Source organism: Syngnathoides biaculeatus, chromosome 13 (genome assembly GCF_019802595.1).
Source record: "Syngnathoides biaculeatus isolate LvHL_M chromosome 13, ASM1980259v1, whole genome shotgun sequence".
NCBI lineage: Eukaryota > Metazoa > Chordata > Actinopteri > Syngnathiformes > Syngnathidae > Syngnathoides > Syngnathoides biaculeatus.
Window position 1 is genome coordinate 16458565 of NC_084652.1, and position 15628 is coordinate 16474192.

General features: G+C 40.1%; 1 protein-coding gene across 4 annotated transcripts; it reads left to right on the top strand.

Moving 5' to 3' along the window:
- The first annotated feature begins 2215 nt into the window (after window positions 1-2215).
- On the top strand, window positions 2216-14247 carry pold3 (polymerase (DNA-directed), delta 3, accessory subunit). Of its 4 annotated transcripts, none has more exons than XM_061839995.1 (12): window positions 2216-2339; window positions 3772-3827; window positions 3920-4019; window positions 4106-4145; window positions 4266-4398; window positions 7746-7992; window positions 9705-9777; window positions 9898-10033; window positions 11054-11160; window positions 13679-13752; window positions 13823-13907; window positions 13972-14247. In XM_061839995.1, exons 3-12 carry the CDS (start codon window positions 3921-3923, stop codon window positions 14163-14165), a joined length of 1188 nt encoding a protein of 395 aa, XP_061695979.1. In that variant the 5' UTR covers window positions 2216-2339; window positions 3772-3827; window position 3920; the 3' UTR covers window positions 14166-14247. The 4 variants fall into 4 exon arrangements, with proteins under 4 accessions (XP_061695979.1, XP_061695980.1, XP_061695978.1 ...); XM_061839994.1 differs by lacking the exon at window positions 2216-2339 and adding an exon at window positions 2625-2869; XM_061839993.1 differs by lacking the exon at window positions 2216-2339 and adding an exon at window positions 2976-3177.
- The last annotated feature ends 1381 nt before the right edge of the window (window positions 14248-15628 follow it).

Below are 15628 nucleotides of genomic sequence, written 5' to 3' on the forward strand. Positions count from 1 at the left end.
TCCTCGGCATGTCCATTGAAATCTGGACCAATCACAACTCTCTCTGTCTGGGATACTCAGAACTATTTTGTCTAGTTCCTTCCAGAATTTCTCTTTCAACTCGAGGTGACATCCTACCTGTGGGGCAAAGCCACTAATCACATTATACATAATACCCTCAATTTCAAATTTCAGCCTCATCACTCGATCTGATACTCTTTTCACCTCCAAGACATTCTTAGCCAGCTCTTCCTTTAAAATAACCCCTACTCCATTTCTCTTCCCATCTACTCCATGGTAAAATAATTTAAACCCTGGTCCTAAACTTCTAGCCTTAGTCCCTTTCCATTTGCTCTCTTGGATCTACAATATATCAACATTTCTCCTAATTATCATGCCAACTAACTCCTGAGCTTTTCCTGTCATAGTCCCAACATTCAAAGTCCCTACACACAATTGTAGGGTCTGTGCATGCCTCTTCTTCTTCTGCCGACTAAGTTGCTTTGCTCCTCTTTTTTGTCTTTGACCCGCATTATCTGAATTTGTACCTACACGCATCAATCGGAGACTCTAAATTGTCCATAGGTGTGATTGTGACTGCGACTGTTGTCTGTCTCCATGTGCCCTGCGATTGGCTGACAACCAGTTCAGAGTGTACCCCGCCTCCTGCCCGTTGACAGCTGGGATAGGCTCCAGCACTCCCTCGACCCTTGTGAGGGTAAGCGGCTCGGAAAATGAATGAACAGGTATCTGTGCTAATATTTTGGGTGGGAAAAAAACTGTGATAATTGGTAATGAGGTTCCATTTTCAGTTATAATGAATTTTATCTAATGTAGAAAAACATGGGTGTGATTAATGACGAATAAATGTGCATGGGTGGCTCATTAAATTGCAACTCTTCTAATATGACTATCACTATCCAGCAATGATCTTTTTCGCTTTTCTGGACTTTATTACCGCCATGGTGGCTCCTCATTTCCTGTTCCATGCAATCCAATCATCTCCTCATCCTTCTTTCATGCCATTTTCCTCCTTGCATCCAATAATATTGTTGAAAAACGAAGTAGTAAGTCATGTACATTCACGAGTGGCTATGGAAATTGCAATTAAAAACACAACCAAGAGCCCCCACGCTCCCATCGTTTTTTTTTTTTTTTTTTTTTTTTGCAGGGGGAGGTAGGGGACAGAATCATTTCAAGGTTCACGCGCCTTGTTAATTTCCCGCCGTCATGTTTTTTTGCCCGGCTGACTGCGGTGACGTGGAAGTAATCACTAGCATATGCAATTTACAATCACACAGAATGAAATTACCTCTCTGAAAGCCTCTGTTAAATATTAAAGAAAGAAATTGTCCCACAGTAATTCCAGAATAACCTAATGATGAGATTCAAAGTTTTGAATTGACTTACACAGGAACTAAATTTTGACAATAGTAACAAAGGTCCAAGCATATAACAGTCCTCCCACAGTTTGCAGTTCTGGGATAAATATATATTTCATGCTGGGGCTTATGCTCACAACATGCTGGTCTTTTGGTGGCTGTGTGCTGAAATGAAAGTCAGCAGGTTCTAGCTCAATCTCTATTCAGGTACCAGTACTAGAGAATGCCCTACCCACTGCAGAAAGATTTAAATCTCCACTTAAGACATACTGTACGTATTTGTACACTTGGATTTGGTTAATTTAGACCTTGTATGCAACTAGTCTTGCCTTACCTCCCCTCCCCGGAATTTATATTTTGGTCTGTTTTACTATCCCTGTGACCCTCTCCTGTTCCAAGAGAGGTTTGGTCATCCAAAAGTTCTTAGCTCCCCCCAAAATCCTTTGAATTTACTTAATTTAAATATGTGGATTGGTTGCACGTGATAAAGAGTGATAACTGTATTAAAATACATTTGATTATTTTCACATTTTACCACATTTTAATCCAAAATTAAAAACTTTTTCAGTGCAGGGGAAATTCCAATGTCCAATCGGATTGTACTAACTTTGAAAGCCTGTCGTAACAGTTTAGGTGGTTTAAATTGGGTTGAGTTTAACTCCGCAATAAGCTGATGATGAGAATGAAAAGTCTTTTTTGCATGCAGCAGCATAGAAAGAGCAAACGGTCCAGAAAATGTTGAGCTTCTTGTTAAACGCATGAGACATATGCAGAAAATGATGAACAGGCAGAGTTAATCTTGTAAACGACGCCAGCAGCTGCTCGGTGAGCTTTTAAAATTTGGAAACAGCAACGATTTATCATCTTTTTTTTTTTTTTTTTACTAGCCAAGTATATTAGCTTCATTTGCGGTGTGGACATTTTGAGCAAATTGAGTAATGAGGAAAAAGGAAAGATGCCATGTGAATATTTAATAATGTAAGCAAAGCAACTGTCAATGTCCTTTGTTATTTTATGTGGGTTCAAATTTGGATATTTGTTTGAGTATTTTTCAAGATACTGAATTGAATCTCTCTGTAGTTGTTGTGTAAATGTGTATTGGGTAAATGAAAACAGAAAACAATATTTGCAAATCCTTTTCAACCAATATACAACTATTTCCGGATAATTACTAGTATGCATACCAATTATAAGTTTTTTTTTTTTTTTTTTTTTTTTTAAATAAATCATGGTGGAATTGTGGAGCAACTAGTGAAAGCATTGGCCTCACATTCCTGAGGACGGGGGTTCAAATCCCGGCCCCGCCTGTGTGGACTTTGCTTGTTTTCCCCGTGCTTCCTCCGGTTTCCTCCCACATTCCAAAGACCTCCATAAATTGGAGACTCTAAATTGCCCTTGTGATTGTGAGTGCGACTGTTATATCTGGATTGGCTGGCGACCGGTTCAGAGTGTACCCCACCTCCAGCCCGATGATTGCTGGGATAGGCTCCAGCACTCACGCGACTCTTGTGAGTATCAGCGGCTCAGTAAATGGATGGATGGATATTATTTTTTTTATCATACACAGTATACTTTGAACTTTAGAAGATATTTCCTCGACATGTTTCGCTACAGGCAAAATCCTTTAGGGGGCAGCACCTACTGGAAATGAAATGAGCGCATGCGTGCACACGTAATTGCCTTGCAGGAAGTAAATAAGCCGTATTCCCGCGCGGTTTCGTTTTTTTCAAACGATTCTTAAATGCAATTATTTTACAAAATGGACGAGCTTTACCTGGATAATATCGACGAGTACGTCAACGACCACAACAGGATAGTAAGTAATTTTGTGTCTTTTTTGTCACGTTAGCAGTTAGCTTTTTTGAGTGCACTTTTCAACCACGACAGCATCGGCGTTTGTAGTTGCCGAATGTCTATTGACACAACGGACGAATTAAAATAAATCTAAACATTGAGGGCCGATAACAAGGCAAATAAAAGTTAAAATTGGTTTTAAATGCTATTTGGATTACTTCGGCATCAGTTTCATTTCGGAAAAGGCGTTTAAAAAACGAATGACGACGTCCACTGTATTGTAACTTCCAAGTCATATGTATTGACCAAAGCCTTTTTCAATTATATCTCACATACAGTATGATGTTCAGCGTCATATTGTTTGAAATGCTTTTAGGACTAATTCTGCGTTGATTTCATCTCTGAAATAGTGTGTCAAATAAATCCAAAACGACTCTAAACGCCAACAATCATCTGTTTTTAAACGCAAAGACACAACTACTCCGAATTATGCGAAGTAGGCTTTAGATTGTTGATAATTTTAGTTTCAAATGTGACCTCAACGCCAACGAGACTCGGTCTGAGATTCCCATGGAGGATAATATTTATTAACAATAATTTGTTCAACATTGAACAGGTGACATATAAATGGCTGAGCCTCACACTAGGAGTCCATGTCAACACAGCTAAACAGTGAGTCGTTTTGTTTCATTTCAATGAAAACATATAGGAGTAATTAACACAAAAAAATGACGAAATTCAATATTTTATTTATTTTTATCCAGAATGCTGTATCACTACCTGGATCACAAAAGGAAGGAGAGCTCAGCTAGGCTCCATGCAACATACTTGGTGTCAGGAAAGTTTGTGGACAATGGCCAAACGGTGTGCTTAAAAAAACTTGTTACATATTTTGGGTGGGGATTACATTGGATTATTTATAATTATTTAAAGTATTGTTTCTTTTCCAGACTCATAAAGTGTCATTGGTGCGCGAGGAACAACTGGAAGGTGTGGGAATTCATCCCCATTTCATTATTTATCCCACATTTACATATTCTGTCATTCTAATTTTGTGTGTGTGTGTGTGTGTGTTTGTTTGTTTGTTGTTTGTTTGTTTCATTTTTGCAGATTTAAAATCCAAGATGAGTTTGATTGTGAGCATGCACGTTTACAGCGTCCAGAAAGCTCTACTAAGGGATAGCGGGCCGCTATACACCGTTGACTATGATATTGTCAAAGACAACCTACTCAACTGTAGCAAGTATGACATATACATTGTACATGTACCAGTAGAGAATAAAATGTGATTCAATGAAGAAGTTAGATTTAGATTTAAACTGGCGATTAATCTGAAGTAATTCCTTGTTAAGTGTTTATAAAATGCCACATTAAGCAACATGTTCTGTGGATATCTGAGCAATGCCCAGATATTTGAAAAGTAATTTGTCAGTTGTTTGGGGAATAATCCGATTACACGCTGATAATGTATTTTGACTGCTGGACCATTATCCTCCTGGAACTAGGACTTAAAGAGAAATTACTGTGTTTTTGAAAAGAGGGAACTATTGTCTAAATTCCGTTCGAGGAGAATATAGAGGTGCCAAAACCCTGTTCGGAAACAGTTGTAATACTTTAAAAGGTCAAGGAACATTTGGGACAGTGTCCCCAGCACTGAACGAATCTGATAGGAATCTTTTGAAAATAAGTTCCTGTTATTCTTGATTAAGCTATTACTTCATTCAAAACTTTTTAAAAAATGACTGTTTCCTAGATCATTTATACACTTTAGAGTCTTTCCTCATGAAAATAATTTTTAAAATGACTGTATCATAGATCATTTTACACTTGAGACTATGTGAGTCCCCAGGCACACGTCATGGAAACAGTTGAGTCACAACAATGTATTTTTACGAGAGAGATACAGGAACCCTCCACTATATCAGGATTCTCTTTTCGCTCCACTATATTGCACATATGTATAACAGAAGTTACTGTATTTTTTTACACTGTCGATAAAATTAATGCCTTTTATGGCACTGATATAATGCATAAAAAATCAAATACATCCTTTGTCAGAAGAACTCACTTTTAATTAAAATTCCAAAAATCATGAACACTGACATTGTAATGTAGAACAGTTAGTAAAATAAAATAAATAAGTCACTGATGGTGTAGTGGTCCACTGACCTGACTTTGGTGCAAGTTGGTTCAGTTTCCACTCAGTGACTGTGTGAATGCGAGTGCGACCCTGATCAGGATAAGCGGTATTGAGAATGAATAAATAAAACACTCGGTCTTCCAATTCTACAAATACTCAAATTTGGCACAAAGATATAAACATGAACAGGCAATTTACTGTTTATTATGTTTGCAGTTGGTTAAGAAAGTGCTAAGTGGCAAGATGAACGTAACATAAGATTTATACTACATTTTAAATCTCTTTGGCCTTTCTTTAAACACTGCTTTGTCAACATGGTCTCTGACAATAGTAACGCAATACTGTATATAATGGGAGTATACGTGCACCATATGCGCTGTCTTGTTTGTATTTGTATTGTTGGGCAATGTGTTCCTTTATTTCAAGCTGACGGGAAATCTCCCACCGTGTTTTTTTGTTCCCAGCTAAAAAAAAAAAAAATGGGCGGGAAGGTTGTGTTTCAAATCAATTTTGCAATGTTGAGGATTTACGTTGTGTTGTCTCTGTTATGACTTCATACAAATTCGACTGACCAAGTAATTGGTCTTAGTGAGATGGCTGCGTTCATCGGCCTTGAATCCCAAATGTTCCCACATTGTTGCAGTGGGGTTCAGCTTTGGAACTACTGTGAAGAAAATAAGTATTTGAACACCCTGCTGACTGTATATTACAAGTTCTTCCACTAAGAAATCATGGAGGGGTCTGAAATTATCATCGTAGGTGCATGTCCACTGTGAGAGAGATAATCTAAAAAGAAAAATCCAGAAATCACATTATATAATTTTTTTTAATGATTTATTTGTGTGATACAACTGCAAATAAGTATTTGAACACCTGTCTATCCGCTAGAATTCTGACCCTCAATGACCTGTTAGTCCGCCTTTAAAAGTCCTCCTCCTCTCCATATATTATCCTGAATCAGATGCGCCTGTGTGAGGTTGTTTGCTGCATAAAGACACCTGTCCACCCCATACAATCAGGAAGACTCAAACTTGTAACATGGCTAATATCATAATTCCACTAACCGTGTTTGGAGGAGGAAGAAGAATGATGAGTTCCATCCCAAGAACATCATCCTTACTGTGAAGCATGGGGGTGGTAGTATCATGCTTTGGGGGTGTTTTACTGCACATGGGACAGGACGACTGCCCTGTATTAAGGAGAGGATGACCGCGGCCATGTATTGTGAGATTTTGGGGAACAACCTCTTTCCTTCAGTCAGAGCATTGAAGATGGGTCGTGGCTGGGTCTTTCAACATGACAACGACCAGAAGCACACAGCCAGGAAAACCAAGTAGTGGCTCTGTAAGAAGCACATCAAGATTCTGGCGTGGCCTAGCCCGTCTCCAGACCTAAACCCAATAGAAAATCTTTGGAGGGAGCTGAAACTCTGTGTTTCTCAGCGACAGCCTAGAAACTGTGTGATCTAGAGAAGATCTGTGTGGAGGAGTGGGCCAAAATCCCTCCTGCAGTGTGTCCAAACCTGGTGAACAACTACAGGAAACGTTTGACCTCTGTAATTCCAAAGAAAGACTACTGTACCAAATATTAACATTGGTTTTCTCAGGTGTTCAAATACTTATTTGCAGCTGTATCGCACAAAAAAAATCATACATTGTGATTTCTGGATTTTGTTTTTAGATTATCTCTCTCACAGTGGACATGCACCTACGATGAAAATTTTATACGCCTCCATGATTTCTAAGTGGGAGAAATTGCAATATAGCAGGGTGTTCAAATACTTACTTTCTTCACTGTAATTCCATTAATTGTGCAGCTATTGGCTTGCTGCCACAAAACTTAGCTATGTGTACCCGGGAGCCCAAACTGACGCACGCGCACAGATTCAAACAGACAGAAGGTACCGACTCTTCATTATTTATGATTGGCTTAGAAACCACAATGGAAACCCATCGTGTGTCCGCCCTCCAAGTTTTTTTTTCTTCCTCAAATGACTGGACACTTGTCCACCTGTACGAATCCAAAAATTTGGGCAAATAAGCAAACAGTTAGTTTCAGTGTAGAGTTCTGTCTCGTTCTGCCCCCCAAAAAAGTAAAAAAATTAAAAATGTTTCATAGATTATTGAAAACAAAATAAGCGGTGTAGAAAGTTGAGGGATTGAAAACTTGCCAAGGGGACACAAATAAACTTGCCTAGGGGGCACAAATTAGAAAAAAAAATACATTCTTTTTGGATTAAAATTTTAAACTTCTTTTGACTGGAATGTAACTCTATTAACCCTTTAAACTGAGAAAAAAAGTATAAAATATCAGACTTTTTGCTCTCGCTAAATCAGTTTTTGTTTTCAGAACTACATTTTGACAGCAGTTCACATGGCCCAAACACAATGGTACTTTGAAAGTTCCACATTTTCCCCAGCATATGTGATGACCGCATTTATCCATGGCAGGTACAGCGCCATCCACTGCCCCGGTGCCGTTCCCATGTCCTCACTGGAAAGCAACTCTCGGCAAGCTCCGGCTCTTCCTGTTCCGGAGCCGCAACAGAGCAAGAAGCCTTCCATTAATGGTGACGCCGGTTCCGAATCCGTGCCGACCAAAGGCATCATGGGAATGTTCGCCGGTAAAGTCCTAGCGGTTAAGAGCCAAGACGGTGGTAAAGAGGTGAAGGCAGATCCTCAGGAAACAGCAGCCGAGGTTTGTCACCATACAACCTCTACTGAGGCGACGCCAGTAATGTCATGGTTGAGTGGGATATTCACGTATTCAAAATGCTTATTTTTCAGGAAATAAAAAAAAAACCATCATCTTATTCAGCATTCCCAAACACCGCACTACATATTTTAAGCTGCTACTATACCTTGAATTCCGATCAAATACCACTGCACACCAACATTAACACAACACCACCCAAAAATCATGTTCAGTTGCTAATTAAATTCACACAAAAAAATGATAATTGTTACACTTACAAAATAGTTTGGACTCCACCACCAGCTTTGGAGATCAAAATCGGTACTCTCACTAACTCCCCAATGGAGTTGAGCATTGAGAACTGAGAACCAATTGGAACCCGGCCTAACAATGCAGTTCTTCCTGAATTGTTCACATCTCATTTCCAGTGAAGGTCGGACTCTACCAAGGCTGCCCTTTGTTAATGATTCTATCCATAACTTTTATGGACAGAATTTCTGGCACAGATAAGGCGTAGAGGGGGTGGTCTCAGAATTGCATCTCTGCTTTTTGCAGATGATATGGTTCTGTTGGCTTCGTCATGCCATGATCTCCAACTATCACTGGAGTGGTTCGCAGTTGAGTGTGAAGCAGCTGGGATGAGAATCAGCATCTCCAAATCTGAGACCATGGTCCTCAGTCGGAAAAGGGTGGTGTGCCCTCTCCGGGTCGGGGACGAGATCCTGCCCCAAGTGAAGGAGGTGAATTGTATTAGTCCGTTGTAATAAAGAAGGAGCTAAGTCAAAAGGCAAAGCTCTTTATATACCGGTTGAGCTATGTTCCTACTCTCACCTCTGGTCACGAGCTGTGGGGCATGACTGAAAGAACAAGATCCTGGATACAAGTGGCCAAAATGAGTTTCGTCCACAGGGTGTCTGGGCTATCATTTGAACATACGATGAGAAGCTCTGTCATCCCGGAGGGTGTCAGAGTGGAGCCCCTTCTCCGAATTGAGAAAATGGGTGATTAGGTGGCTTCTGATTCGGATGCCTCCTGGACGCCTTCCTGGTGAAGTGTTCCAGGCACATCTCACGAGAAGGGGACCCAGCGACCCACTTTTATTTAAAAAAAAAAAAAAAAAAGACATTGGGGAGGTGTTTTCCTTTTGCTTTGTCAGGACGCTTCTTGATTGGCTGTATTCTGTCCCACATCATAGTTCACGGATTTATAACTCAGGAGCTGCTGGCATTCCCCAAAAACATGAAATGTTGAACATGTTCATTATTTAAGATTGTCAAGTGGTTTCGCATCCTAAAATTGTGATAAAACCATTCACAACACCTAAAATAGTAAGTATAATCTTATACAACAATCTTAGAAAACATGAGACTGTCTGGCATTTGATAAGACAAAATTGACACAAAAACAGCCAATTGTCTTTGTGTGCATCGGGTATCACTCAATGTGTGCCTGGCATGGCTATTCAGTTTTTTGAATGACAACAGGTGGACGCACAGGTCAATTATGTACCTTGTGCCATCAGATGGAAGTGCATGCTGTTATTCTACCTGTCAAAATATGTCTCTGAAACACTGTACAGATGAGCAAATATACAGTATGTTATTTTTAGTAAAAAAAAAAAATATTTTCAGACTAACCAAGTCAAATTGTTTTTTGGGAGTATCTTATTAAAAGAAAACAGCAGGTGTGTCATATACATATTTTATTTTTTTAAGGTGGATGTCCCCAAAGGTAAAGCATCAGCAAAATCCAATCACCTGATGAACTTTTTTGGCAATAAAAAAACAAGTAAGTGAATAATAAATTCTTTACAAAAAAAAACCCCAACGCTCAAGTGCAGGAGTGATGGACAATACACACACATGCTAATGTGAAATTATTAGTGAAACAAAGCAAATTCTCTATCAGAGAAACAAGAGAAGCCTGTGAAGAAGACGGAAGACGAGACAATGCAGTCTTCCTCGTCGCAGCTGCAACAGCCGGAAAAAAAGCAAGAAGAAAAGGTCACGCCGGAACCACCAAAGAACAACAAGAAAGACTCTAGGTTGGTGACACTTTACAATGATTAGATAATACATTAGGTATATCATCTCCATGAATCCATGAGATCCAACACAAAAATTCTGACATTGTGTTTTGCATTTGTGGTAATAACTGCCCTCATGCACTGTCTCTGCCTATAAATTTGCAGCGAAGGTTTGGTGAAGATTAATAGCCACTTTCATGCGATGGGCATTAGTCAAATTTTTGTTGGGGATATTTTTATTTGGCAATTGTAAGATTTGTTTATTTGCTGCATGAGTCGCATATGCAGAGCCAGATACAGGTGTGAGGTGATGGCTTTGGGATGAAGTTACGCATTCACCAGAATCAGCTTTAATGGCAAAGTGTGTCAAACACACGAGGAATTTTTCTCCAGCAGTCAGTGTTGTCATGGTACGACGTACAGAACAGGGAAAATGTTGTCCATGCGTTTACTGGTTTGTGGGGGTCTCACTTTGGAGACTTGAGGACTGTCACAGTTACCCACATTTGAAAAAAGTACGGGTGTTGTTAGTCATGACCGCAGATATAAAGTTGCAGGTGTGTGTTCTGTTTGTAATTATGAGTGTACCCCTTTAAGAGCAGAGGGGGGCAGTGTCAGGAAAACTAGGAAGTAGAAGTAGGCTGAGCAGCAGCTCTTGTTAAAGACCATGCGCTTCTACGTTTACAAAAAAAAAAAAAAAAAGACATCAGGCTGTGGTTCTGCGCTGAGAGTGTGCGACAAGTGCAAAATTGTGCAATGTGGCAGCATAGAGGGAACATTGGTCAAGACTACACAAAATAAGCAATATCTCTATCAATCAATATCTACGTATTTGTACTCGGAACAAATTTTACGCGCGTGATTTTTAATGCTCAACTGCATATTAGAGTGTTATGGCGCGCGGGGATGTACCCACCCGTCAAATCACAGTGACTGCTGTCAATAATAATTAGTCTACATAGTCAAGCGACTGCCAATGGGGTTTATTTTATGGTGATGAGCTTTTGTTTTATTTATTTATTTTTGTTATTCCTGAAGCAAAACCAAACGTCAAGAGAGTTCTGACAGTGAGGAGGAGAAGATGGAGAAGAAGAAGCGTCGAAGGATCAAGAAGCCAGCGTCTGACAGCAGCGAAGAAGAAGACGGTAAAAATAATGTCTTACCCATTAGCGGGGTCGCTGTCCACCCAGTTGGCTGAGTCATACTGAATACATACATACTGAAACGTTAAAGCAAATATTGTAGAAGAATTAAATATATATATATTTTTAGATGAGTCGCATGAATAGTATATTCACAATGATGAGTAAAATAGATTTGTTTACATCGCCATGCCTCATTTCTCCACATCACTTCCTGTTTGGGCCTGCAACTGTTGTGCTCGAATGCACAACGAATGCTCCAGTGCACACAGCCAAATAACGTTACAGCTACCATTTACACCAAATAAACTACGATATCATACCATGTCATGAAGGCGGTAAAGCGTTGGCCTCACAGTTCTGAGGTCCTGGGTTCAATCCCAGACCCGCCTTTGTGGGTTTCCTGCGGGCACTCCAGTTTCCTCCCAGATTCTAAAAACATGCAACATTAATTAGAGACTCTAATTTGCCCCTAGGTGTGATTGTGAGTGCGACTGTTTGTCTCGATGTGCCCTGCGATTGACTGACAACTAGTTCAGGGTGTACCCTGCCTGCCGCCCATTGACAGCTGGGATAGGCTCCAGCACTTCCCGCGACCCTCGTGAGGATAACCGGTGAAGAAAATGGATGAATGGATCATGTCATGAAATTAGTATGGGCTGGCAGTGACGTCAGAACTCGCAAATTTGGGCTTGATCCCCATTTACTTGTGGCTTTGCATGCACAATGTGAAAAGACCTCTACAGTTTTTATATTTGCCGCATATGTCCAGTTGTGCTGTATTGGTCCACTGTAGTCCTGGAGGTAACCATCATGCGCATTAAACAAAATTTGATGCCAAAAACCACACAGCTCGTTTTATGAGATTTGATAGGTCACTTCCCCAATTCGGCTTCAATGCATGCAGACTGTAAGATCTTTAAAAATGTCGTTTAATGGACCCCCAGAATTGACATGGGGGGGTACTTTGTACACACAAAATGCTACTTTGTGCCCACGAACTGCTATTTGGTGTGCACAAACTACTGCAATGCATTACTTCTTGCCCACAAACTATTATATTGTGCGCACAAACTACTGTGCTTCTTTGTCCGCACGAAATAGTTATTTTGTATGTACAAATTAGTTGTTTGTGCTTATGAAATAGGGTGTGCATGAAGTAGTAACGGCTCCATATTGGACAGGAGGATAGGCAAATCAAGCGCACCTCGAAGTTGAAGGTCGAGGTGAGGCTAAAGAATGAGCTCATAAGCTACACAATGGAGACTGTGGGATATTGATGAGAAAATAAACTGACCGTGAAAGCATCTCAGGTTGTTGCAGTTTTGGATGCATCGTTCGCAGACAGTCCACAAAAGGTGCACTCGATTTGGTTGCGCTGCAGTCCCGTACGGAGCCACGGCTTCTTCGTGCGCATGCATTAGCTACTCCATGTGCACAAAAAATTACATAATGTGCACGTTGTAACTATTGTGTGCACACAGTACGCGTAGTAGTTTGCATATGAATTAGTTGTTTGTGCGCACAACTTAGTAGGTCATGCAACTGAAACTACTTCTTCGTGCTCACAAACTATTTTTTTTTTTCACGTCATCATGTCTGTGGCTCCGTACCTTTTATCTGTATCTGTATTAGAATTGGATGGCTGCTTCATAAATGTTTTGAGGATTTTTGCAATTGATTTTCTTGTCTTTCTAGAGCTTGTTTTATTGTTGATTTCTGGGTTTGGTGCTTTTATCCTGGATAGTCCGGTTGGGCTGTACTCGTCCGCTGTAACTGGATAATAGACTTTGAGATTTACTTTCAAATGACAATTTCTTTTCAGATTAAATTTCTGTATTGTCGACCAGTTCAGGGTGTAGTCCGCCTTTCACCCGAAGCTTGCTGGGATAGGCTCTGGCTTTCCCATGACCCTTGTGAGGATAAGCAGCTTGGATAATGGATGGATTTCTGTATTATTTCATTAAAACATGATAGATGAAAAGGCCATTAGATGTTGAAATGTAGTGTTGAAATTATTTTTATGATTTATATTAAAACCAAAATGTTTCCTGACTATTGACCGTACTGTGCTATACTACTCGGCTTTATTAAATGTAACAATGAAATATCATTTAGTAAAATTCATAAGAATTAAAAATTCAGCGTGCTTTTTTTATGACATGGTGCCGGGGACAAGTTGGGTACTTAGCCCGACTTCAAATCAAGAAAATCTGTGAGTAATTAATTTTCCTGTGTAATAGAGGAAAAAAATGTAAGCAGGGATTTCTGCAAAAATACATGAAAGACTTTGTCCAAAAAATGTGGGAGTCCACTGTATTCATAATTGTAAGATAGTAATTACTGAACTTGTGAATTTTGTACATACCCTGATGTGAACCGTCTTTTGTATAATGAACCACTGTGGAGGATCTCCATAAGGTTCTATTGTCGGTATTTTTCACTTTGTTGGCAGGTATATTTCTCTTTAAAAATCCATAAATATTCCAGTAAAAATATTAATTATTTGCACTGTCTGCAGTCATTCCAGATTCTCCACAATTGACGGCAAGGAAAGAACTTTCGCCAGCGCCTTCTGAGGAACCCATTTCACATGTAAATATAACCAGATTTATCCCATATCATGTACTGATCATGATAAAGAAGAAAGTATGTCTCTTTATAGCCCGGACTCTCCGAGAATACTAAAATACGCAAGCGCAGACGTGTGCTTAAGTCTCGAACTTTCGTCGATGACGAAGGTTGCATTGGTAAGAAATGCATGAATGTCATCTTTATCCTGCTCGTGGTTTTGACCCTGTTCTGTGGTTGCAGTGACGGAGAAATGCTATGAGAGTGAGTCTTACTCTGAAGACGAAAGCACCGCTCCCGCCGCCGTGCAAGTGGCAGTGAAAAATCACGCCGGAGCGAAAGCCTCGGTGAGCAATGATAAGAAGATTCAGAAGAAAACGACAGAGAACAAAGCGACGAAACAAGCTTCCATTATGGGATTTTTCCACAGGAAGTGATGGACATGATGGAATTACTCTGCAGAAGATGTGATTTCAAAAAAACTGATGAAAGTCAATAAACATTCATGAAAATTTTAAACATTTGTACTGATGTTCAATGCATTTTATAGGTTGCTTGCACTGATAATTTACATTATTTCAAAATTAAATCATTTCAATTAATGACAGAATATTTCTAGTTGGTGGCACGGTGGCGCAGCTTGTTAAGTGTTGACCTCACAGTTCTGAGGTCCCCGGATCAATCCCGGATCCCCCCGTGTGGAGTTTGCATGTTTTCCCTGTGCCTGTGTGGGTTTCCTCCAGCCACTCCGGTTTCCTCCCACATTCCAAAAATATGCAACATTAATTGGACACTCGAAATTGCCCCTAGGTGTGTTTGTGAGTGCGGCTGTTTGTCTCGATGTGACTTGCAATTGGCAGCCAACCAGTTCAGGGTGTACCCCACCTCCTGCCCGTTGACAACTGGGATAGGCTCCAGCACTCTCCACGACCCTCGTGAGGATAAGCCGCAAAGAAAATGGATGGATGGATATTTTTAGTTTATATATAAGGATTCCCCCAAACTACAATTGTTGATGGGAAAATCAAGTGCTTTGCATGAACAGTGTATTCAATAGGTCATGTAACATGTACCTATTTTGACAATGTGATGTTAAATCCTCTCTCATTTAATAGTGTTTTGAGAAGATTTTTATCGACGGCGCCTGGAAGCTCGGCTCGCGGTCGGCCGCTGGAGTTCGCTCGTCAGACTCCGCGTCATTCCCGTCCGAAGAACCATCCACGGCTGCCTGCCCGGAGCTCCAGGGGGCGTTTGTTTACGTACTTATGTCGCGTAGGCCAAGGAGTAGTCAGACTCCGCGTCATTCTACCCGAAGAACCATCCGAATGTTCAACATTAATTACAGCCACAGATTAAAATCTGTATGGAAGTATTCCTCTGTCTTCCTGATCATCCGATACTGCTATTTCTTCATCAGATGAGGATAAATCCAAGAAATCAGCGCTGGGCATAATGATGTCCCATGTAAACCAGCATTTGGAACGGCACGGTACACGTCACATACGCCCACGTAGATCACGTGACTCGCGAAAATGGCAGCACCCCTGAAAATTCAATAAATTGTCGATAAAAATCTTCTCAAATCACTTAATTGAGAGAGGATTTAACGTCACATTGTCAAAATAGGGTACATATTACATGACCTATTGGGTACACTGTTCATGCATAGCACTGGAATTCCCCTTTGTCAACATTTTCTTAATTTTTTTGTTGTAAACTGAAGACATTTGGGGTTCAGATCAAAAGATGAATATGAGACAAAACTTCAGAATTCCATCTTTCATTTCATGGAATTTACATCTCGATATGTTAAACAACTCAGGAGAGAGCACCTTTTGTTTAAAGCCACATATGTTTCAAGTGAGCAAAAGTATTGAAAAAGACATGAGTAAATTGAGTT